Source organism: Rhinopithecus roxellana, chromosome 7, assembly GCF_007565055.1.
Source record: "Rhinopithecus roxellana isolate Shanxi Qingling chromosome 7, ASM756505v1, whole genome shotgun sequence".
In the NCBI taxonomy this organism is placed as follows: domain Eukaryota; kingdom Metazoa; phylum Chordata; class Mammalia; order Primates; family Cercopithecidae; genus Rhinopithecus; species Rhinopithecus roxellana.
In genome coordinates this window covers 63,739,426-63,764,745 of record NC_044555.1, presented here as the reverse complement: position 1 = coordinate 63,764,745, position 25,320 = coordinate 63,739,426, and the positions used below count along the sequence as shown (strand labels likewise).

The 25,320-nt window shown below is 39.2% G+C and overlaps 1 protein-coding gene and 1 non-coding gene across 3 annotated transcripts in view; both read left to right on the top strand.

Annotated features, from left to right (window-relative positions):
• The first annotated feature begins 920 nt into the window (after positions 1-920).
• The window catches only part of RPGR (retinitis pigmentosa GTPase regulator), a 61,612-nt gene continuing 37,212 nt past the window's right edge, over positions 921-25,320 (top strand). For both annotated transcript variants that reach the window (XM_030934292.1, XM_030934291.1), the window contains exons 1-7: positions 921-1,145; positions 4,982-5,107; positions 5,552-5,644; positions 7,442-7,504; positions 9,843-10,001; positions 11,356-11,505; positions 18,617-18,775. In XM_030934292.1, coding sequence (XP_030790152.1) covers positions 1,118-1,145; positions 4,982-5,107; positions 5,552-5,644; positions 7,442-7,504; positions 9,843-10,001; positions 11,356-11,505; positions 18,617-18,775 — 778 coding nt within the window. In that variant the 5' untranslated portion in view covers positions 921-1,117. The remainder of the gene's footprint in view (positions 1,146-4,981; positions 5,108-5,551; positions 5,645-7,441; positions 7,505-9,842; positions 10,002-11,355; positions 11,506-18,616; positions 18,776-25,320) is intronic.
• Positions 21,655-21,784, top strand: LOC115898889. Its single transcript, XR_004058543.1, has one exon. It is a non-coding gene; the product is annotated as a small nucleolar RNA SNORA31 (small nucleolar RNA).

Genomic DNA, 25,320 nt, shown 5'->3' with positions numbered 1-25,320 from the left:
AAAGATGGGGCCCTAAATTATTTTGAAAAGGATTTGATATTCATTTTTAGAGCATCATAATTGTTACTATGGGAAAATTAGAATTTTTAAAGATTTACTTTATGATACGCAGTCATTTTTTTATTTCAAAATACAATAAGGCACATTTTGGTGCTAAGCATCCCAGAAGATAATGATGCAGCCCAACTCCAATGTTTCCAACATAAGCAAATAGCAGGAGGGGGGCACCATTTACTGAGATGGGGAACACTGAGGAAAGAGCTGGTGACATTGGAGTTAGGTAAATGGGGCAAGAAGAGCACAATGAGCTCATCCTTGAGCACACTAAGACATCAGATTGGAGGTGCTGAGCAGGTAATTGGTGAGCAGAAGCCCCAGAAGGAAGCACATATTCGAATGACTGGGTCTACATAGTGAAAGCAGGCTTGAGATACTTGCAATAAGACTCCAGATCTCTTCTTGTATAATCTCCACATGCTTAAACAGGGGTGACATTAACCACTTTACAGGGTTGTGATAGTACTCATTTGGTCAATAAATACGTAATGAGCATTCAATATAGGCCAGACCTTGGTTTAGATGCTGGGGATGCCTTTAGCAGAGTGCTTATATCCTTTAATGTTCCAGCTGGTCACTATTACTAGTAGTGTCATAATTGTGTGTCGATGTTTGCTTATGTCACGGGCTATGAGATTTGTGACGTCTGCCACTCATGGCAGGGTCCCTGCGGCGCCTGGACCTCCAGCGGCACGACGGCGTTGACTCCAGGGCATCACTGCGCGGCGTGGCCGCCTCTCTGCTCCAGGCCGCCAGAGGGCGCGTGGTCTCTACCGCCCCTCCGCTGTGCCTGAGTCTACCCGTTACCAGCCACCCGGCCTCCGTTCCCCTCCCCAGCGGCGCCTGCCCCGCCTTGCATTCCCAAGCTCCGCCCCCGTTGCCCCTAGCGGCTGTTTGTTGACTTCCGGCAGCGCGGTTGTAGTTGATCCACGGAGTTTCGCCATGCCGAACTGGGGTGCTTTCGCGGCCCGCGTCTGCGCGGAGTAGCTGCCTTAGCCCCGACCAAACCGTCCTCTACAGCCTCCTGGCCCAGGCGCAGGCTGCCCGTACCGCCCTTGGCATGAAGGAGCCCGAAGAGCTGTTGCCCGGTGAGTCGCGCCCGCTCCGGTGGCGGAAGGCCGGGAGGGAGGGTCCCCGGGCGGGCGGGCGGCCTGGCCCCGCCTCCGGATCGGCCCTGTAAGGGGACAGGCCCCAGGCTTGGCGGCCGGACTGGGGCGGGATCGCTGGTTGCTCTCTCACGAATGACTGAGGGCAGAGGACCGCACGGGAAGAACAGGATGGGGGAGAACGGGAAAGAGGGTGCCTGTCTTTCTTATGCTTTTAAAATAAGCTTTTGATGAGATTCTTGAAGGCGGGCCCCTTTTTTTTTTTTTTTTTTTTTGAGACGGAGTTTCGCTCTTGTTGCCAGGCTGGAGTGCAATGGCACGATCTCGGCTCACCGCAACCTCCGCCTCCCGGGTTCAAGCGATTCTCCTGCCTCAACCTCCGAGTAGCTGGGATTACAGGCCTGCGCCACCTCGCCTGGCTAATTTTGTATTTTTAGTAGAGACGAGGTTTCTGTATGTTGGTCAGGCTGGTCTCGAACTCCCGACCTCAGGTGATCAGCCCGCCTCGGCCTTCCAAAGTGCTGGGATTACAGGCGTGAGCCACCGCGCTCGGCCAGGCAGGGACATTTTTTACCTATCTGTAAACTCCCCAAAGTGCAGACTCCAGACTTGTGCACTTTGGAGGTCCTGAGCTCCCGGTTATGTATTGAATGCGGTAAAGAGTGAGTGATCAGGGTTGTGGGGGTAAAAGGGGATACAGGAAATAAATCGGATAAAGAGGAAGAAGAGGGACCCTTTAGAGAGTGTTTTTTAGCCTTTTTTTCCTGAGCTCTATAGTTAGAAATACTTTTGACATTGTGCCCCGATACCCCATACATACTGTGTAACAGAAATAGATGTCTCGTGATGCAGTCCTTGTTCTAACCACTTAGATTCCACACACAGCTTTTTGGTAATGCATTCTTTTAAAATGCTAATCGTGATCCACTGAATTGATTTTCTGACCCACTAGTAGGTCACGACCATGTTGAAGAAACACTGGGTTTGAGCAGAAATTATACCTTCACTGAAATATGTATGTTTTCTTCCATGCTCCTGGCCGGAACTTAGATTCCTGTCCTGCAGTTCACAATTTAGTGAGACATACAGGAAGGTGAACAAAATGACCATACAAATTGACAGTAGATGTTACAGGGCCAGAGCGGAGCCACCAAACCTTGGCTTGGGATGAGGGTATCAGGGAAGCCAGGGGAGCCAGGACAAAACAGTTAAAATGTTAAAATAATTCATTCTGGGGAAACTCAGAGTCTGTTCTAGATCCTAGTCGAACTGAGATGCCTCACAGTGGTTCTCAAAAAGTTGTCCACAGTGGCTAGTCTCTTGCATATTAATATTTATGATTAATACTTATATTCGCCATGTTTTCCTTTCTGGTACGAATTAGTTTATGTGTGATCACCCCCCTTGGGATTTCTCCAGAAGCTGGACCTGGCCTACTATTTGGTGTATGTGTGTGTTTAAATGGTTTTTGGGAACTGGTAGGGGTTTTTAGTCTCTCTTCAAAATGATGCTGTGCCACAACAGTTTGTGAATACTACTCAGATCAGGTAATGACTTGATGTTAAATCTCAGCATCCCGGTGTACTCCTCTCCCAGTCTCCTAGGACCGTGGCATTTTGTGATGTTGTTTTGAGGGGAAAGATAAACCATCCTTTCCCATGTACTGTTTCTGGAAAGAGAAAAAGACATCTCTATGACTGACTGTAGTGCATGAGTAAGATGAGAATTAGAAACTTCCTGACTAGCTGTGTTGAGAGGATCTTTTCATTTTGTACTGGATCCCTAAACATGCTGAATTCTCAGAAATCAAGAAAAGCTGAAGGGCTCCTTTGCTGACGACTTGGGTAACCTGTCTTTTATATTAACAATGTCGCAAGTTATATTCGACTACCTACTCACCATTATGATGAATTCGTAAACAAAACATTGAACAGTTACGAATATACATGTGTGTAAGGGGGACCCTTTCTGTGTGAAAAGTAGAACACACAATGGCTACTTTGTGCCAGGCAATGTGGGTAGTGCAGACAGTTTATACCTTCTGTAACCTTAGAAAACAGTTGGAAAAAAACAACATTTGGGGTAACAAATGGTGAACTCTGTCTGTGTTTCAACACAGAAAAGCAGTGACTTTTTTTTTTTTTTTTTTTGAGACGGAGTCTCACTCTATCGCCCAGGCTGGAGTGCAATGACGCTGTCTTGGCTCACTGCAACCTCCACCCCTGGGGTTCATGCGATTGTCCTGCCTCAGCCCCCCAAGTAGCTGGGATTACAGGCGCCCACCACCATACCCGGCTAATTTTTGCATTTTTAGTCAAGACGGGGTTTCACCACGTTGGCCAGGCTGGTCTCAAACTCCTGACCTCAAGTGATCCACCCGCCTAGGCCTCCCAAAGTGCTGGGATTACAGGTGTGAGCCACCACACCTGGCCAACATTTTTAAAGTATAGCTTTTCATTGCTTTGTGAGGACCTCATCTTACATATTATGCTACCTACCAAGCTCTCTAATCAAACTGTTACACAAATCTTGCTGACATTTGTAATTTTGCTGATTTGTGTAACAGTTTAATTAGAGAGATTGCTAGGTAGCACAATTATTTGCCATATAAATTCTACAGATCACATAGTTCAGAGAAGCCAGTGATCATTTCCAACTCTTATGGTAGAGGAAGAGTTTACAGAGGCAGCTATGAGCTAACACTTTGAGGATGCTAGGCTCTGAGCTAAGTTCTTTATTCATGTCATCTCGTTTAATCCTTACAACAACCTTTGAATACCTAGTTGCCTTTAAAGCCTGTTTTTTTTTTCTTTTTTCTAGCTGCTTTCCCTTGGTTCAAATGAAAGAGATAGTGGTGGAGTAATTTGTTTCTCTCTGTGCTGTCTCTGGTTTTATGGGTATTCATTGGGATTACCAACAGAGAAATTAGGAGCTCACCATTTTGGCCAGGTGTCGTGGTTCATGCCTGTAATCCCAGCACTTTGGGAGGCTGAGGCAGGAGCCCAGGAGTTTGAGACCTGAGCCTAAGCCCGGGAGTTTGAGACCAGCCTGGGCAACATGCTAAAACCCCGTCTGTGCAAAAATTACAAAATTTAGCTGGACATGGTGGCACACGCCTATAGTCCTAGCTACTCTGGAGGCTGAGGCGGGAGGATTGCTTGGGCCCAGGAGGTCGAGGCGGCAGTTAGCCGTGATTGGGCCACTGCACTTCAACCTGGGTGACAGAGTGAGGCTCTGTTTCAACAAAAATAAAAAGAGTTCACCATTTGGGCTAACGTTGTTTCCCTTGCATGAGAACACTGGAGGTTCCTTGGAAAAACTAGACCAGAGAAAATCCAAATTGACTGATAGAGACTCTCCCCATAGATATCCTGATGAAGTTAATGAGGAAGCTAAATACTGTCCTGTTTCTGTGTTTGGAGAAAAGCTCTCAGTCAGAGGCCAGACCATGAGATGTTAACCAGAGCAAGACTAGCACAAATTGTACAATTTCATTCCAGGGAATAGACATCTACTTGGTGACAGCAGAACTATTAGTAATAGATGACTGCCTTCCTTGTGATAGTATATTCCTTACTTTGTGCCAGTATATGAGTAATACATGTTCAATCTAGTAGATTTCAGAGATAAAACTATAATGGAGTCTGAGGAATAAGAAAGACTGATTTAAGGTGGAAGAAGGAAGGCTTAAACATTGCCAGAGTGGGGGCAAAGCCGTCATGAGACAAGAGGTTTGTATGGATAAATTACTGAAAAGGTATTTTAATAATAGGCAACATAGTAAAAGTTATAAAATAGAGACCATCTTATATTTGCAGATTCGGGTGCTGTGTTTACATTTGGGAAGAGTAAATTTGCTGAAAATAATCCCAGTAAATTCTGGTTTAAAAATGATGTCCCCGTACACCTTTCATGTGGAGATGAACATACTGCTGTTGTTACCGGTTAGTATTACAATCCTGAATGAGGACAGTAATACTTAGAAAATTCTAAATATTATGTTATAGATACGCTGCTGTGTTTTAAACATGTTGAAAATGTATCAAAAGTGTTGTTTTTTACTTTGCCAGAGAATTCTTCACAAAAAAGTCATCAGGAGTGTCTTTTAAATTTTAAGTTTCCTTAGTATATTTAAGTATGATTTTCTATACACACAACTTTCTTGAAATGGATCTATTTCAATATAATTAAAAAGCTGTTACTGTATAATTTTAGAAACTCTTTCCCACCTAATAGAATCTGGTTATACATAGATGAACAAGGCAACTTGTTTCAACACAGAAAAGCAGTGACATTTAAAAAGTATAGCTTTTTATTGCTTTGTGATGACTCATCTTACATTGTGTGAAAAATGCTTCGGTTGATTATTTCTTTTTCCCTCCCACCAGGAAATAATAAACTTTACGTGTTTGGTAGTAACAACTGGGGTCAGTTAGGATTAGGATCAAAGTCAGCCATCAGCAAGCCAACATGTGTCAAAGGTTTGGGATCTTTTTACCTTTTCACAAACTGTATAAAGTGTTTTTATGTTGCCTATGTAGTTCTTTAATGTCATAAATAATAAAGCCTTTAGTTGTTTATTTTCTGACATTTGCTTGAATATTATTAGCATTTAACTTATCTTTTATGTGATATTCAGAACTGCTTTTGTATGTTAGGGTCTAAAAATCAGATTGATTTTAAATCCAGGGACCACAAAGGAAGTAATGATTTTACAATATTGCATTTGAACATCCCCCCTCCTTTTTTTTTTTTTTTTGCTTGTTTGTAAAACTACTTACATATTACTGTTATTGTATATACAGAGAACAAACATATGTTAGAATTTTGAGCTTTTCTCATTTAATAGAGTTGTGGACATTATGCTTCTATTTAGTTGCTGGTTTTATAAAACATACTTATCCTGCTTTATATAGTGACTAGGTGAAGTAAACAAAACATCGAGACTAGGGATTGATTAGTACTAGTGTAAAAGAACAACAGGACAAAATATTTGAAATCAGGAGTGTTCCAGAAAATATTAGATATATAATACCCTTACAAAGCTTTCTGGATGTTATATGCAAAACCTCTGTTTGGGTATAACCTGTGAACATCAGCTAAACTTGAAAGGATGATGGAGATTCCTTGAGATGTAGTAAGAGCAGTATTTTTTATCTTCCTGGCTAGATTTTAATTTCAGCTCAAAATGTCAGTGTAGCTTATCATATTCGTGCTGTTTATGGGAATGGTTATGGAACTTTTAAAGTATTCCATGTGTTCAAAAAGTATTTATTGAGCACAGTCTAAGCACTTGGGGATATTCACAGTGACCATGACCCTTACTCTCAAATATCTTATCTAATAGAGAAGCTAACAGAATTGTTTAGACTATGGGATCCTTGAGACCAGGAATTCTATCTTAGTCATCTTTTTGCAGCCCCTATGCCAAGCACTTAGGAGATGTTCTTTAAATGTTTTTTGAATATGTAGATGAATGAATGAACAACTTTGATTCATACGTGTATACCTATCAATATTGGTCTTTCAGTTTTTCATTGAATGTGGTAGAAGGTGAGCTTGATAACGGTGATGGCAGGTTAGGTAATGGATCAGATTGGTGAGGAGGCAGCATAATAGAATGCAGTGAGTCTCAACACATATTAACTACCTGTGAAGTTGTTTTTGGTTATTTTTTTATTTTTTTATTTTTTTTGAGACAGGGTCTCGCTCTGTTGCCCAAGCTGGAGTGCAGTGGCATGATCTCTGATTACTGCAGCCTCAACCTCCTGGGCTCCTGCCATCCTCCCACCTCAGCACCCCCTCTCTGAATAGCTGAAACTACAGGCATGCACCACCACACCCAGCTAATTTTTGTATTTTTTTGTAGAGATGGGGTTTCACCATGTTGCTCAGGCCAATCTGGAACTCCTGAGCTCAAGCCATCCGCCCGTCTCAGCTTCCCAAAGTGCTAGGATAATAGGTGTGAGCCCCCGCACCTGGCCTACCTGTGGAGTTTAAAAATATACATATATAGATGCCTAGCCCCTACTTTAGACCCACTGACTCAGATTCCCTAGGGATGGGGCTAAGATATCTATATTGTATTCAAGCTCCACTGGTTATGATGGTACACAACCAGTTCTGAAAACCTCTGGTTTGCTAGTTAAGAATATTGACTTTGGAATCAGACAAGCCTGCTATTAAATCTCGGTTCTATCACTTAGTTACTATTTGTCCTGGACTACTGTTCATTTTCATTGCTGTAAAATAATTGTCCCATTTTTAAATATTTTTAGCTCTAAAACCTGAAAAGGTGAAATTAGCTGCCTGTGGAAGGAACCACACCCTGGTGTCAACAGGTATAGTGCTCAACCTGTATGATTTCCTGCCTGACTTTGAGAACTGAGGTCTCGTTCCAGTAACGTAGTTTTGTAAAATTAATAGAGATTATACTTTGGCAACAGTAAAATTAGGGTTTTTAAAAATGTCAATGGCTGGCACACGTTTGCCTTTGCAAATATACACATAAATGTCAAATGGCTGAAGAAAAAGCTTCTTTTCTTGGATTATATCATGGGACAGCATCTCCTAACCTGTGTGTCCACCTTAGGGGCTGGTTATTCCTGTTCTTGCTCTTCCTTACTAAGGTTGAGTGGAAGGCACCCAGAAGGCTGTTGATGTGAGCGAGCACAATCCCCATCAAAATCCATACCAGCTTTTGTGTGTGTATGTGTGTTTGTAGAAATTAACAAAGTGCTTCTAAAATTTATATGGAAAACAATTGACATAGAAGAGCCAAACAATTTCGAAAAATAACAAAATTAGAGGACTGGCACTACCTGATTTCAAGACTCACTGTAAAGCTGCCGTAATCAAGACAGTGTGGTATTGGCAAAAAGATAGACAAAGATTAATGGAACAGAATAGAGTCTACAAGTAGACCCATGTATATATGCCCACTTGATTTTTGGCAGAGATGCCAAAGAAATTCAATAGAGAAAGGGTAGTATCTTCAGCAAATGCTGCGATAACAATTAGACCTCCAGGACCTGACCACTGAGCAGTTCTTCCTACCACCTTCCCCCTGCCCCTGCCCCGTGCCCTGCGCCCCCAACCACTTATTCTGTCTTCAGGATGTTTTCACTGCGTCAGCTGCTCTCCACTTCTCCATACCTTTCCCTTTCTGAAGTGTCTTTTCTCTTTCTCTTAGGCTTTTCAGATTATCTTTTGAGATCCCATTAAGTGTTACTTCTTCCATGGAACATTTTGTGACTGTTCAACTTTGTGTTCATTTATTTGTTTGAATTATTTCAATCTCACCAACTCAGGTTTGCTCCATGTGTGTTAAATTGTGCACTCCAATTTCATGTGACCTTGTATGTATTTTCCATTTGAAAGCTAGTCTTGTTTCCCCAATTAGGTTTCCTCTTTTCTTAAAAACAAAAAATAAAAATAACAATAACTTTAAAATTTTTACTAATTCAGGCTGATTCTGCCCTCATTTCACCCTATAATTTAGCAAGGCTTTAACTTCGTGTATATATGTATGACGTAGATAACTAATTTTGTGTTAAAAATCTTCATTAATTTACAATTTACTGGAAATGTTTATAATCTAGGCATGATGCACTTTTTATTTAATTAACAGAGTAATTAACAAACATTTTTACGTACTTTAAATGAGCCAAATGCTGTTCTAAGAATTTTACAAATCTCAACTAATTCAATCTTCATAACAACTCTATGAAGTAGGTACTATTATTATCCCCATTTTATAGATGAGGAAAATGAGGCACACAGAGGTTATGGCTTGCCCAAGGTCCCACAGCTTTGGTAAGTGGTAAGCCAGAATTTGCACCCAAGCAGTCTGGCTCTGGAGTCTTTCCTCCTAAACAGAGTGCTATAGTGACTTCTTATTTAGCTAAGAAGTTAAAATGAATACAACATAGAATTATCATGTTTCTAATTAGATTCTTCTTGGATTTGCCTCGTTTTACTTATTTATACTATATCTTAGCGGGTACAGAAGTTAAAATTAATGGACACATCTTTTTTTTTTTTTTTTTTGAGGCGAAGTCTCGCTCTGTCGCCCGGGCTGTAGTGCAGTGGCCAGATCTCAGCTCACGGCAAGCTCCGCCTCCCGGATTTACGCCATTCTCCTGCCTCAGCCTCCCGAGTAGCTGGGACTACAGGCGCCTGCCACCTCACCCGGCTAGTTTTTTTGTATTTTTAGTAGAGACGAGGTTTCACCGTGTTAGCCAAGATGGTCTCGATCTCCTGACCTCGTGATCCACCCGTCTCGGCCTCCCAAAGTGCTGGGATTACAGGCTTGAGCCACCGCGCCCGGCCACATCTCTTTTAAAATAGATTTGCATTTTAAACTAGTTTGGAAGTTACTTTCCTTGTTTTTACTCTGAATTAATAAAGTACTATGTTAGCAAGAAATACGTTCCATTCATTCTGTTCATTTCAGTTGCTAGTTACATTCTAGATTGATTTCTAACATCTCACAAAAATATGTGACCTTGCTTGTTTTGCTTTATTTTGACGATGAAATGAAGTTGTCTCCCAAATAACAGGATAATGATAGCTTTCAGCTTTCTTCACTGTGAATAGAGGAAATCGCTGCTCTACACTGACCTGTCTCATAAAAAGGGGGACTCTATAGTCTATTGATGTTTTCTTTTCCATGTGCAGAAGGAGGCAATGTATATGCAACTGGTGGAAATGATGAAGGACAGTTGGGGCTTGGTGACACTGAAGAAAGAAACACTTTTCATGTAATTAGCTTTTTTACATCCGAGCATAAGATTAAACAGCTCTCTGCTGGATCTAATACTTCAGCTGCCCTAACTGGTGAGGCTTGTTTCTTTTTCAGTCTGGGACACATTCCTTTCCTGTGGATCAGTATATGCCAACTCAGTAAAGTGAAGGGAGCATTGCTGTTTAGTTTTCTTGCATTGACTATCTATGTGTTTTCAGAAAACATTTAAAATACTTTAAATTTTGACATACTGCAATTTTATGCTTATTTATGCTTATTTTATGCTTATTTGTGCTTATTTAAATGTACATTTAAAAAGTAATTGGCAAATAAGCTCTAAGCTATGCTCTTCGTCTACTCCTTTAGATATTCTTAAATATTATTTTCATTGTGTGCTCTTAAAGTTATACTTACAGTTTTAACTGAAGTTGCTATCAGAAACATCCACAGAAATCTATTGCAGCACATGATGTTAAAATGTGATTTGTAACAGTCATTGTACCTCTCTGCCCTCCCTACCAAAAGCCCATATGAGACACTTCTTTAAAATTTGGAGCCAAGATCAGCTTGATCTCACTGAAGCTGCTGGTTAGCTGCTTTGTTTCAAGCAGGAGACTGTGTAACATGCGGTGTTACTCTATCAGGAAAGTCAGAGTTGTATCTGAAGCTCAATCCTTTAGATTTTGTCAGCCCTTAAGTTAGTATTTTGACATCCTTCTTTCAGTTGTTATTTTCATTTATTTGTTTTGCATTACTAAACCACTTCAAAATTTAAATTATTTAAAATATATAAATAAATCTTGAGAATTCCTTTCTAAAATATTTTTCCTAGATTTTTTCTGACATCAAAACCCTTATCAGAAATTATATAAGTTACCTATTTTTGAGATGTTTTCCATGATATTATATCTTCATTCTCTAAGGCTAGATTCTGTGTTTTCAGGTTTAAATTATAAGGAAAAAAATAGGTAGTGAAATACATTTCTTCTGTTCTTTTTTCCAAAACATCATTTCCACAGTGCTCTCAAGAGCAAGGTCTTCCAGGCTTTTTTGACCTGCAGGTGTCTAATGTGACCTGTGCTGTCTTTCAGTTCAGTTGCAGGTAGACTGCTTGGAAGGAGGAGAACATTTCTGTTTAGAGACATTAGAATGGGAAAGGGTGATTGTAGGAAAGGGCATTCTGTCTTTGCTATTGAGATAAAAATATGGCCAGGACTTAAGTGATTTACAATCAGGCTGTTCTGTGTTCTTTATCATTATAGAAGTATTTCACAATATAAATTGACCTCTTAAGTAGCTAACTGGTGTAAATGTCTTAGTAGTACTTTATTGTTAAGATACATAATTTTTATGAACTATAAAATAAATGGTCTTTTGGAAGTGTAATAGCTTCAGAGCCTGACTACCTTTTAAAACGTTTTCTACCCCTTGTATTTTTCTTTATAGAGGATGGAAGACTTTTTATGTGGGGTGACAATTCCGAAGGGCAAATTGGTTTAAAAAATGTAACTAATGTCTGTGTCCCTCATCAAGTGACCGTTGGAAAACCTGTCTCCTGGATCTCTTGTGGATATTACCATTCAGCTTTTGTAACAAGTAAGACACATTTTGAAGTCATCATGTTATCTCCCACTTCTATGTTATTATTAAGTTAATAATGAAATGATGTAACATATTTTTTGGTTCTATAGAAATAATGCCATGGTTGTCTATGTAATGAAATTGTTTTGGTCTGTTTTAGGTCACAGTATTTCCCCATTTATGTAATAAGAGTTCATAATTTCAAACTGTGTCTGACATGATCACTTTTTAGGTGAATATAAAGAGCTCAGCATGGGATATGGTTTCCTTTGGTAGGACTTTCTCAGCATTCCCAACTTCTCCCTTTCCTGGACCTACTGGCAACCTTTTCTATCTTAGTTAAAATATTTGAAATGTTGGGCTCTAGCTGTTATAGTCTATATCTACACTAGTAATAACAGGAAGTGTGATTATGACTTTGCATCTAATTGATGGGATTTTTTTAATAGTAAAAATACCTAGAGGAAATAGTTTATGGACCCTCTTAGACAAATCTTTAAAGATTCATTTTATACATTTACTCTTTATTTCATGTACCACAGACTCAGGGTTAGAAAGTGGTAATTCACCCATCTCAGTGCCCACCAAAGTTACCAATGAATTGGCAGCAGCATGATACCAAGACAGAGTAAACCTGACTTTGTCAGTATTTTTCACCACTGCATCCCTGGTGTCTTGAACAAACTGATAATCAATAAATATTATTGAATGAGGGAGAAAGTGAATGAATGATGAATTGATTGCATTCCTTGGGGCAACACTACCTACCAACTTATTGGCAACTTTTGCCTCCTGGGGTTGGTATAGTCTGTACTTGCTTTGTTCATGAAACAAAAAACAAAAAACAAAAACACAAATGGGAAAAAAAGTCAGCCAAACAATAAAAATACCAAGCAAAAGCATTGTTTTATATTTGGACTTTCAGAAAACTGCCAGAATGAATTGTGTGAATGAACTCCGCATTAGCCATTAGGTGAACAAGTGGAATAGTTCATCTTAACCAACAGGCATTACATTGAGCTTTTTTTTTGATGTGTTTTTATGCTTTTTTTTAAAAATTAAAACCCAGCTTTATTGAGATATAATTCACATACCCTACAATTCACTCATTTAAGGTATATGATGGAATGTTTTTTAGCATATTCACAGGTTTGTACATAAAATGAACTTTTATACCAAGCATTTTGCTGAGATTCATTTACATCAGCTGATATGAACTGTCAGTAATTTTCACACTAGCCATTATTTTATGACTTTAATCACTTAAAGCAACTTTTTACAAATTTTGGAAAAAGTATAAGGGGTTTTACTTAATATGTATTTTATGATAGATGAAAATGTTATATAGAAAAGCATTTTTTTCTCTTTGTATGTTGAATTTGTAGATCAGAAAAAACAGATTAATTCTTTATTTTTAATTTTTAGTATTTGTGGGTACATAATATATATATAGTAGGTACATTTTATATATATATATATATATGGAATACCTGAGATGTTTTTATACAGGCATGTGATGAGTAATAATCACATCATGTAGAATGGGGTATCCATCCCCTCAAGCATTTACCCTTTGTGTTACAAACAATCCAATGATACTCTCTTAGTTATTTTAAGATGTACAGTTATTTTGATTGTAATCATCCTGTTGTGCTGTCAAATACTAGGTATTATTATTTCTAATTTTTGGACCCATTAACCACTCTCCTACACACACCCCACTCCCCTTTCTAGCCTTTGGTAACAATCCTTCTACTCTTTATTTCCATGAGTTTGTTTTGATTTTTACATCCCACAAATAAGTGAGAACATGCAGTATATGTCTTTCTGTGCCTGTTTTATTTCATTTAACATAATGACTTCCAGTTCCATCCATGTGATTGCAAATGACTGGATCTCATTCTTTTTCATGGCTGAATAGTACTCTATGGTGCATAAGTACCACATTTTTTCTTGTTTTTGAGACAGTCTTGCTCTGTTGCCAGGCTGGAGTACAGTAGTGCAATCTCAGCTCACTGCATCCTCCGCCTCCCGGGTTCAAGTGATTCTCCTGCCTCAGCCTCCTGAGTAGCCGGTATTACGGGCACCAACCATCATGCCCAGCTAATTTTTTTGTATTTTTAGTAGCGACAGGGGTTCCCCATGTTGGTCAGGCTGGTCTTGAACTCCTGACCTCAGGTGATCTACCCACCTTGGCCTCCCAAAGTGCTGGGATTACAGGTCTGAGACACCGCGTCCAGCTCCATGTTTTCTTTATTCATTCGTCTGCTGATGGACACTTAGGTTGCTTCCAAATCTTGGCTGTTGTGAACAGTGCTGCCACAAACATGGGAGTGCAGATATCTCTTTGATATACCGGTTTCTCTTCTTTTGGGTACATACCCAGCAGTGGGATTGCTGGATCATATGGTAGCTCTGTTTTTAGTTTTTTGAGGAACCTCCATACAGAATAGTTTATTTCATAATAAACATGCAGAACATATTACTAAGATAGTTATGTTTAAGACTTCCTACAGATTTTTCACCTACTAGTATGTTTAAATGCTCATGTTCGTATTTTAAATTCATGTTCTCAATTCAAGTTCATATTATAAATTATATAAAATATTCAATTTTTAGATGTTATAGGTAAAATCTATGGAGTTTTCAGGTATTATCCCTGATTTCTGTGTCTTTTCATCTGATATGTTAATGGTTGAGTCTGAGCATTTCAACCAATGATTCACTGATTTAGGTGTAGTACAATAGGGGATATAAGCAAATGAGTTGGGGTCATGGGAACTGGGGGCAGGAATTTGTGGAGCAATCTTCAGAGACTGGAGAATAGAGACTTGGCAGTGTGCTTAAGATCAGAATCCTGGGGAAGCTAGCTATCAGAGCCAGGTAGATAGTTTGAAGAATCCAGATTTTATAAAAATTAATAGACCTGGCCGGGCGCGGTGGCTCAAGCCTGTAATCCCAGCACTTTGGGAGGCCGAGACGGGCGGATCACGAGGTCAGGAGATCGAGACCATCCTGGCTAACACGGTGAAACCCCGTCTCTACTAAAAAATACAAAAAACTAGCCGAGCGAGGTGGCGGGCGCCTGTAGTCCCAGCTACTCCGGAGGCTGAGGCAGGAGAATGGCATAAACCTGGGAGGCGGAGCTTGCAGTGAGCTGAGATCTGGCCACTGCACTCCAGCCCGGGCGACAGAGCGAGACTCCGTCTCAAAAAAAAAAAAAAAAGAAATTAATAGACCTAAGTGAAGTAGATATAATTGATATGAAATGACCTATTTGTTCTTCATGATAAATGTTATTTTATTTTTTATATATAAATAAGAAAAAGACCTTGAAATTAAATAAAACATTTTATATGGATTAAAACCACTCACCTTCCCCTTTAAGGAAGGTCCTACTGCTAAGCTACAGGAAATATCTTTTCTTACCCTTTATAGCAAGCTCATCCAACCCGCAGCCCAGGATGGCTTTGAATGTGGCCCAACACAAATCGTAACCCTTCTTAAAACATGAGATTTATGCACAGACCTTTTCTTTTTTTAGCTCATCAGCTATCGTTAGTGTTAGTGTATTTAATATGTGGCCGAAGACAGTTCTTCCAGTGTGGTCCAGGGAAGCCAAAAGATTGGACACCCCTGCTTTATAGGTAAAACATTTTACTTTAAAAAGTTGACACTGTGAGAAACCTCAGCAACTTACTATGTAAAAGTCATTTTAAATGATATTTCTTACAATACCAAGTTGATTAAAATGTAGTACCTGCCCTTCTGGAGTTTACAATCAAACTATAGGATGTATAGTTTTCCGTGTACAAAGCATTTTCAAGTACAAATATATTTCATTTAATCTCCCAACCACTCTGAGAGAGAGTGATATCTCTGATTCCGTATATGCAGGCAGGATTCGAACACAGTTTTATTCCAGGTGATGCTGCAATTGAGTTGCAGAATCAGAATTTGAACTCCAGTCTTCCAGCTCTAAAAGCCAGAACAACTTCTACTGACATGCAGTTTCTCTCCATGTACAAGAGGAAGAGGAGGATGTGGTAGCAACTGATTGTGTTCTAAGTGCCTTTGAATGCATTAATTCAGTTATTCCTATGAAACAACCCTATCACGTAGGCACTTTTATCCCCATGTTACAGGCCTAGCGATTGAACAACTTGCTCAGTATGATTGAGTAAGTGGCAGAATCCAGATGCAAACAAGGCAGTCTGACTCTGTAGCACATACTTTTCACTACTGTGCTAGACCAATAAGTGCAATACACAGCAGACCATGATTGGTAACATAAGACATTTGATAGCAGAGTCTTACGTGAGATCAAGAAAGAAAAAATATTATTTCTTGTTAAGGACATCAGGACATATTTCAGAGAAAGGGTGGTATTTGAGATTAACCATGAAAGATGGAAGCAACTCTGAGAGAGACAGAGATGAGGGAAGAACAATCCAGGCAGAGACAAAAACATGTGCAGAGATAAAGAGACAGAAAAGTAAATCATGTATTTGGAGATTATTGCATAGTTGAGTTTGTTTAGAGGTTAGGGATCATGGATCCTAAAGGAATGTGAACCCCTAAAATGATATGCTAAATTTGGTAGGTGCATTTTTTTTTTTTTTTTTTTTTTTTTTTTTTTTAGCCAGGTCTCAGTCTGTTGCCCAGGCTGGAGTGCAGTGGCATAATCACGGCTCACTGTAGCCTAGACCTTCTGGGCTCGAGTGATCCTCCTACCTCATTCCCCTGAGTAGCTGGGACAAAGAAGCATGCCACCACACCCGGCTAATTTTTGTATTCTTTGTAGAGACTGGGTTTCACCATGTTGCCCAGGCTGGTCTCAAACTCCTAGACTCAAGCCATCTGCCAGCCTCGGCCTCCCAAAGTGCTGGGATTACAGGTGTGAGCCATCACACCCTGCTGGGATGTGTACTTTTTTTTATAGAGCTGTCATCAAATTCTCAAGGGAGGATGTGACTCAAAAGAGAGTCGGCCGGGCGCGGTGGCTCAAGCCTGTAATCCCAGCACTTTGGGAGGCCGAGACGGGCGGATCACGAGGTCGGGAGATCGAGACCATCCTGGCTAACACGGTGAAACCCCGTCTCTACTAAAAAAATACAAAAATCTAGCCGGGCGAGGTGGCGGGCGCCTGTAGTCCCAGCTACTCGGGAGGCTGAGGCAGGAGAATGGCGTAAACCCAGGAGGCGGAGCTTGCAGTGAGCTGAGATCCGGCCACTGCACTCCAGCCCGGGCGACAGAGCGAGACTCCGTCTCAAAAAAAAAAAAAAAAAAAAAAAGAGTCACCAGCTTGGGAGTAGATAGAAATATGACTGGTTAGTAGTCCGGGGACCTAATATGGAAGGTCTCTTGTAACAGTCTGCAGTTTATACTTGATACATGTATTTTTTTTTTATTTGGAAGTGTCATAATTAGAGCCTTGTTTTTGGAAGATATATCTGATGTTGTGTGGATATGTTAGACTAGAGGTAGGAAAGACATTTGGAAAACTTGATCCAGGTGAAAATTCATGTTAAGATGTAAAGGGAATCAGGAATCTGTAGACAGAAATGGAGAGAGACTCATCAGGACTTAGGAACCAGTTTCCTATGGGAGGCAACAAGCGTGGGAGAATGGAAGGGTGCTAACTTACTGGGCACCACTTTTATGTCAGTGTTTGCTAAATACTTCATAGAAAACTGTGGTCCATAAAACTTCATTTTCTGTGCAGATCAATTCAGAAAATCAATATAGCTGTGTTTACAGTATTTGAGCAAGTTTCAAGTGGTGCATATCTTGTGCATTGGCTGTCCCACACCTTCCCGAAGTTCCGTGATTTTCTAGAATAACTCACAGTCTTCAACAGCAGATTATACTTATGAATAAGATTTATTACAGCAGAGGATACAAAGCAAAAAGAAAAAGTGGGGAAAAGATAAGCATCTACAGTGGAGTCCAGAGAAGTCGTGCTTGGACTTCCTAGTACTTTCTCTTAGGAAACCACACAGGGCATGTTTTCTTCTTAGCAGTGAACTACAGGGACATGTGTGGAATGTCTCTGCCCAGGGAAACCCATTCTGGTGCTTCCAGGGGATTTAGGGGGCTGGTCATATAGGCACCACCTGCTAGCAACTGGCCACAGCAGCTGAAACTCAGGACCCTCAATAATGAAGCCAGGTGTACATCATCAATGTTAATGTTTGTGCAAGCAGCCCTGAGAAACCTAATCTGGCATAGTTCATTGCTCTGGTATATATAACAAAGTCATTAATCATTCATATAAAGAACACTCCAGGGGCCACCTTCTCAGGGGTTGGGCAAGGATCAATCATGGTTCTCTCAGAGACTTGCAAAGAATAAGCAAGCAGATCTGCTCTGTTGTCTCTTTGCTCATACCAATGGTGATGTGTTATAGAACCTATGTCATTCTTGAGATTGGACCATATACTTACACAAGGTTTTTAAATTCTACTTTATAGAACTCAGTTAATTGCATAGAAATGAATAAGAAAGTTCTTGCTTTGAAGAAGTTCACAGTCATAATACAGTGTGATAAATGTAATAAAGAAGCAAATTAATAGTGTTAGTATGGACAGGGCAGTGATTAAGTGTCAGGAACTCTTTGGTAAGCGTCTTTGGAGGAAATGCCATCTAAATGGGTAAAATCTGCTATCTTAAGATTAACTTAACATATTTACTACACACATAAGTGAGTTTTCTAAACCAGTTTCATATAAAGCAATTATTCATTCATTTATTCCACAAATATTAACTGCTTGTTCTAGACACTGCTAGGTTTTGGGGATACCATAGGGAGCAAGACAAAATTCGTGTTTTTATGGGAGCTTTAAGTAAGTAGAAGACACAAGATATTCTTCACTTTTGTGAAAGCACTAAAATGATTTCTAGTTGTTTATTAGTAGTGGTAGTCATGAATTTTTCATGAAGATTACTGGATTGAAATAATCAAGGGGAAAAGAAAATCTAGCTTTATTTCCTTATCATACAGTAAAAATATCTCAAGAAAGGTCACATGTATTAAGTTATCCTTGTCAAAACATTTTTTGAAGGTAAGATCAGCTTTTTGTTCATATGTATGTCATCATTAATCACTGTACTTTTCCTTCAATAGCAGATGGTGAGCTATATATGTTTGGAGAACCTGAGAATGGGAAGTTAGGTCTTCCTAATCAGCTCCTGAGCAATCACAGAACACCCCAGCTGGTGTCTGAAATTCCTGAGAAGGTGATCCAAGTAGCTTGTGGCGGAGAGCATACTGTGGTTCTCACAGGTATGTATGGAGTCCACTGTTCTGTTGCCTGCTTTCTGTGGAGACTAATGAAACTTTTTTAATGTTCATTTTTTTTTACTGTGGTAAGAATACTTGCTATAAGAACTACCTTCTTAATAGATTTTTAAGTGTATAATACAGTATTTTTCTATGTAGGCATAACCATTGTACAGCAGATGTCTGAAACTTATCTTGAGTAACTGAAACTTCATGCCCACTGTACAGCAACTCGTCTTTCCCGCCTCCCCTCAACTCCTGGCAACCACCATTCTGTTCTTAGCCTCTATGAGTTTGACTCTTAGATACCTCATGTCAGGTGGCTTTGCATCTCTTTCCATTAAGATTCTTACTTTTGGGGCCTGGTGCAATGGCTGACACCTGTAATCCTAGCATCTTGGGAGGCCAAGGCGAGCAGATCTCTTCAGCCCAGGAGTTTGAGACCAGCCTGAGCAACATGATGAAACCCCAACTTTACTAAAATTAGCCAGGTGTGGTCTCAGCTAGACCTTGTCTCTAAAAAAAAAAAAAGGAAACCCAAAAAGATTCTCACCCTTTATATCTATACTTAATATATATTTCTGGTCTATGGAATAATTTTTTTAAATAGAAAAAAATGAATTCTGCTAATGTAATTTACATTTTCATGACTTTAACTTTTTTTTTCTTTTTTTGAGACGGATTTCACTCTTGTCACCTAGGCTGAAGTGCAACGGCCCCATCTTGGCTCACTGCAGCCTCTGCCTCCTGAGTTCAAGCAATTCTCCCACCTTAGCCTCCTGAGTAGCAGGGATTACAGGCGCCCACTACCATGCCCGGCTAATTTTTGTATTTTTAGTAGAGAAGGGGTTTTGCTATGTTGGCAAGACTGGTCTCGAACTCCTAACCTCAGGTGATTCACCCACCTCGGCCTCCCAAAGTGCTGGGATTACAGGCGTGAGCCACCACTTAACATTTTTAATGGCAACATATTCCATTATTTTTAGCTCATTTTCAGGGACAAACAATTTTCTTATATATATGTTTTCTATATTTATCTAAAATGGACATTTTTCCTGAAATGCCTTCTTTTGGAGAAGCTTTTTGTTCAAGCTATTTTCTACATGACATTGATAATTCTTTTTTTGTGTGATATTTACAGTGTATAACTTGGGAATTTCTTTGTAGTTGTATGTTCCGTTATAGTAAGTCATTAAAAAGTGGTAAGGTTTTAAATTAAGATAATAAAATAAAGTTAGGACCTTAATAGTAATGTTACTTTTGGGATCTGAATTTCATATTTGTTATGACATGTCATTTCTCAGAATTCTAATCACTGTATTGAAATATACTCACTACTTGCTAATATGTTTACTAAATTGATGCTGCCAATTTTTTTTCAACATTAGATTTATTTTAGATGAGTGATGTACATAACACAATTAGGTAGTGAATTATTATATTTTTTGCACAAAAATTAACAGTTTGGGCCGGGCGCGGTGGCTCAAGCCTGTAATCCTAGCACTTTGGGAGGCCGAGACAGGCGGATCACAAGGTCAGGAGATCGAGACCACCCTGGCTAATACGGTGAAACCCCGTCTCTACTAAAGAATACAAAAAACTAGCCGGGCGACGAGGCGGGCACCTGTAGTCCCAGCTACTTGGGAGGCTGAGGCAGAAGAATGGCATGAACCTGGGAGGCGGAGCTTGCAGTGAGCTGAGATCCGGCCACCGCACTCCAGCCTGTGCGACAGAGCCAGACTCCGTCTCAAAAAAAAAAAAAAAAAAAAAAATTAACAGTTTGTGAAGTCACCACTTAATCTTTAGTAGCCCAAAGTTAGAAATGTTGCAGACAAATTTTGAATAATATCCAATTCTAAGATGATATGCCTAATGTTGCCGGGTAAGTGAAGAATATTTTATCTTTATATTTTTTTCTCTGATGTTACTTTTCCTCAACTTCCTGTTCCAGCCCCAGTCATGGTTATTAAGCTTTAGTTACTAGATGGAATCTTTTCTAAGTTAGAAATAATTTTTTTTTCAAAACTTATACTCTAAATTTGGACATAATTCTGAGGTTTAAGTTTTTTTTGAATTCCTGTTGAAAAAGTGAATTTTTGGCCGGGCGTGGTGGCTCAAGCCTGTAATCCCAGCACTTTGGGAGGCCGAGATGGGCGGATCACGAGGTCAGGAGATCAAGACCATCCTGGCTAACACGGTGAAACCCCGTCTCTACTAAAAAATACAAAAAACTAGCTGGACGAGGTGGCGGGCGCCTGTAGTCCCAGCTACTCGGGAGGCTGAGGCAGGAGAATGGCGTAAACCCGGGAGGTGGAGCTTGCAGTGAGCTGAGATCCAGCCACTGCACTCCAGCCCGGATGACAGAGCGAGACTCCGTCTCAAAAAAAAAAAAAAAAAAAAAAAAAGTGAATTTTTATATAATTTCAAAAAGTCCTAAAAATTAAACTTTGAAATTAATTTTTAAACATTATCTGAAAATTCATTCTATAGACAGAAATGCAACTTTATGTGTTATATATTTTCTCTAGTTTATACAAAGATTATAGAAAGAATGAATAGGTCATTCAGGGTTATTTTAACAGATACAAATGCTGATTTTATAATAATAGTGTCTTCAACCATTCATTATAAAATATTTTTCTATAAAGTGAGCGACAAGATAATCTATGATACTTTTAATGATAGCTTAATTCTTACTTTTATATTCTTAATTTAAAATAAACGCACTTAAGGATGATATTTTCTTGTGGTTTTAAAGACATTTAGCTTTCTGTGGTCTTTGTACTGAGCTTAAGTATAATCCTTCCAGAAATTGATTGCCCTCTCCAGATTTTTACAAGCTTTGGGATCTCATACACCAGGAAAGTTTTTTAAATTATGAGATGCATCTATTTGACAGACCTGGAATAGTTATTGTTTGCCCCTAAGATTTCCACTACAGATGCAAGAAAGAAGTGTCCTTGCATTTCCTGTCTGATTGTGGCAGCCAACATTGAATGGGGGAATACAGGAGAAAAACTTGGCAATACAGGGAAAAAAACATGGAGATAATTTTTACAGTTCATAAATAATTTTGTAAACAGTGAAGAGCTTGTGTTACAATCCAGAAAATAATCTCAAATTTGAGTTTAAAAAATTATGAGAACCAATAGATGGTTGTCAGCTTCTGATTCACATTTGCCTAAATATGGGCATTAAGAAAATGACTGTTTGCACTATCATATCATAAAATAAGGAATATTTTCAAAATAGAAAGCTCTTAATTGTATAATAAAGAACACCTCCTTAAACTGTATAAATGTATCTGTATGGAAATTTCACTACTTTGCCTGTTTTTCACATTTCTCCATGGACCTGTACAAGCTTTGTTATGAGCCAGCCCTGGTAAGGAACCTGATTCTGGAACACAGTATAGGCAGAATTTTAAAAATATTTAGTCCTAGCTGATGAAGAAATGGACCTGAAGAGTGTATTGATCATCAGTGTGACTAAATACTAAACTGGATTGCTAAGAGAGTTATGGAATATTTTGTAAGACCTTAAGGAAAGAATAGCTAATCACCTGTTCCAATTTCTTTCACTAAAGAAAAGCACTTGGATTAGATTATTCTATGAAGGGCCTTCCCAGCCTTGTTTTTCTGTATGTCTATAACTCTTACCTTAAAATCTATTAGAGGATCATTCATTAAACTATTTTTAAAACAATTTAGTTCATATCTGATGAATTTATTTCAAATATAATATTTGCACATGACCACGATAGGTTAGAAAATAAAATTGGTTGTAGTGATAGGGTGATTATAGTTTCTCCTTGGGATTAGGGAAACCATGGACCACTGTGGAAAAAGTCTGAGGCTGGAACTTGGTACACACTAAGTGAGGCAGAGTGATACTTGTAATTTTGTAAGTCATCCACAGCAGTTACCAACAGACAAGAAAGGCCAGTTGTAAGATGGGGTTCACAATGAAGTCTGGGTCCTGAGGCAAATGAGAATTTATCTTAACTTCTAAGATTATGTTTGGATAAACTTAAGTTTTCTACAGGTTAACAAATTATTCGTTCTGAAATCAAATATATTCTGTGAAATTACAGTAATATTGATCTGAAGCTAACTGATCACATCTGTTTTCCTAATGTAATATTACTTATTAACATTAAATTATGTTGTTAAATGTCACAAAGGTGATATGGCCAAAAATTCTATTGGTTGTTAAATATAATGTCCTTAAATAAGAGCACCTTAGATCATTTTTATAAAATAGAAACTGCTGTCATCACTAATATCCAAGCACCTGAATGGGAACCTACCAGGATACTGAACAAAACTTTTGTAATATGATTCAGACTGCCTAAACAGCCTCATTTCACAGGCTAATTAAAGTCAGACAGCCTAAGAAATGTAGAGTAATTGTTGGTCAGCTAGAGATAGATAGTTGTTTTAATTTACCCAGTATTCTACTGTTAAGCTGAACATGTAGAACTGGAAATATGCCATGTGATTATTAATTAAACTAAGATGGTTTTTTAATATTAAAATAAAGATCTGTTTTGCCATTGCCTCCATATGGCTTCATATCCTTAATACAGCATATTTTCTTTAAGGAGTAATATCTATTTGTCTTATTTATGAAGCAAACATTTTTATTAGAAAAAATTGTAAAACCACATGACCATAGACAGTTATGTTTTCATTTGTAACCCCTATTGATAGAATGAGTTGATTAGATACTTTTTAGAAAAATGTTCTTTACAACAGAATGTCATATTATGTTTTCAAATCTGCCTGAATGTTTTCTCTCTCTCTTTTTTTTTTTTTTTTTTTTTTTTTTTTTTTTTTTTTTTGAGGCAGAGTCTCACTCTGTCGCCCGGGCTGGAGTGCAGTGGCCGGATCTCAGCTCACTGCAAGCTCCACCTCCCGGGTTTACGCCATTCTCCTGCCTCAGCCTCCCAAGTAGCTGGGACTACAGGCGCCCGCCACCTCGCCCGGCTAGTTTTTGTATTTTTTAGTAGAGATGGGGTTTCACCGTGTTAGCCAGGATGGTCTCGATCTCCTGACCTCGTGATCCGCCCATCTCGGCCTCCCAAAGTGCTGGGATTACAGGCTTGAGCCACCGTGCCTGGCCTGTTTTCTCTTTTAATCCTGTCAGCAACTCTATAAGATAGGGATTATAACATCAGAGAATCTAAGTAACTCACCTGCTTCCCACAGCTAGTAATAACGAAGGTTTGGGTTCTGGCATGAATACCAAGCTCTTACCCTTCCTCCTGTAATAGGAGAAACTCAATGTACTAAACTCAGTGTACTAAGGAGAAGTGACTAAAGTAATCAACACTGCGCATCCTAATGCAGCAGCCAGGAGCATGATGGACCCTTTCATCACCACTCTTGTATCCTGTTTTTGTACTTTTTCATTTCTAGAAAACATATGACATAATATTTAATGAGTTATTGGAAGTCCTTTGGAATCACTTCAAAATACCAATATAAAGAAAAGCTTTTCCCCTCCTATTATAGTTGCATTTCCTAGTAAAGAAGCTTTACTTGTGAATAAATGTAGCATATGTACTATCAGTTTTAATTCTCAAGACAATTCTCTGAAATTGGGTTTTGTAAAATAGATTATTAAACTACTTGTATTTTGTTTTATTTTATTTTTGAGATGGAGTCTTGCTCTGTTGCCCAGACTGGAGTGCAGTGGCGTGATCTCGGGTCACTGCAACCTCCACCTCCTGGGTTCAAGTGATTCTCCTGCCTCAGCCTCCCTAGTAGGTGGGATAACAGGTGTACACCACCACGCCTGGCTAATTTTTGTATTTTTAGTAGAGACAGTTTCACCACATTGGCCAGACTCTTCTCCAACTCCTGACCTTAGGTGATGCGTAAACTACTTTTAAAAGGAAGAAGTTTTTCTGTAGGAGACACTCTTCACTTTTTATTTGACATAGTGAATTAGCTTAATGACAGTTGGTACTTTCTGTTTTATTTTTTGAGATGGAATGTCACTCTATCACCCAGGCTGGAGTGCGGTGGTGCAATCTTGGCCCACTGCAACCTCTGCCTCCTGGGTTCAAGCAATTCTTGTGCCTCAGCCTCCCAATGTAGCTGGAATTACAGATGCGTGCCATCATGCCCAACTAATTTTTGTAATTTTAGTAGAGATGGGGTTTCACCATGTTGGCCAGGCCAGTCTCGAGCCTGTCCTCAAGCAATCCACCCGCCTTGGCCTCCCAAGGTGCTGGGATTACAGGCGTGAGCTACCGGCCGATAGTTTATACTTTTTGAGCCAATGTAATTATGGGGACATTTCAGGTAGTTCCCTGACTTGTGTGCCTTGTAACATACCTGTTACTTACCTAACTTTTATGTTTATGTATAAAAGATAAAATCATACCCATGTCATAATTTTTATAATTATGTACCTTTTCATTTTTCTCTTCCTTCGTCATTGAAAGGTTAATTCTTCAATGTTAAATATTCTTAAATGGGTTTTTTTTTCCCCAGAGGCACTTAACCTTCACTATAAAAGGTTGAATGTCACAATTTTTC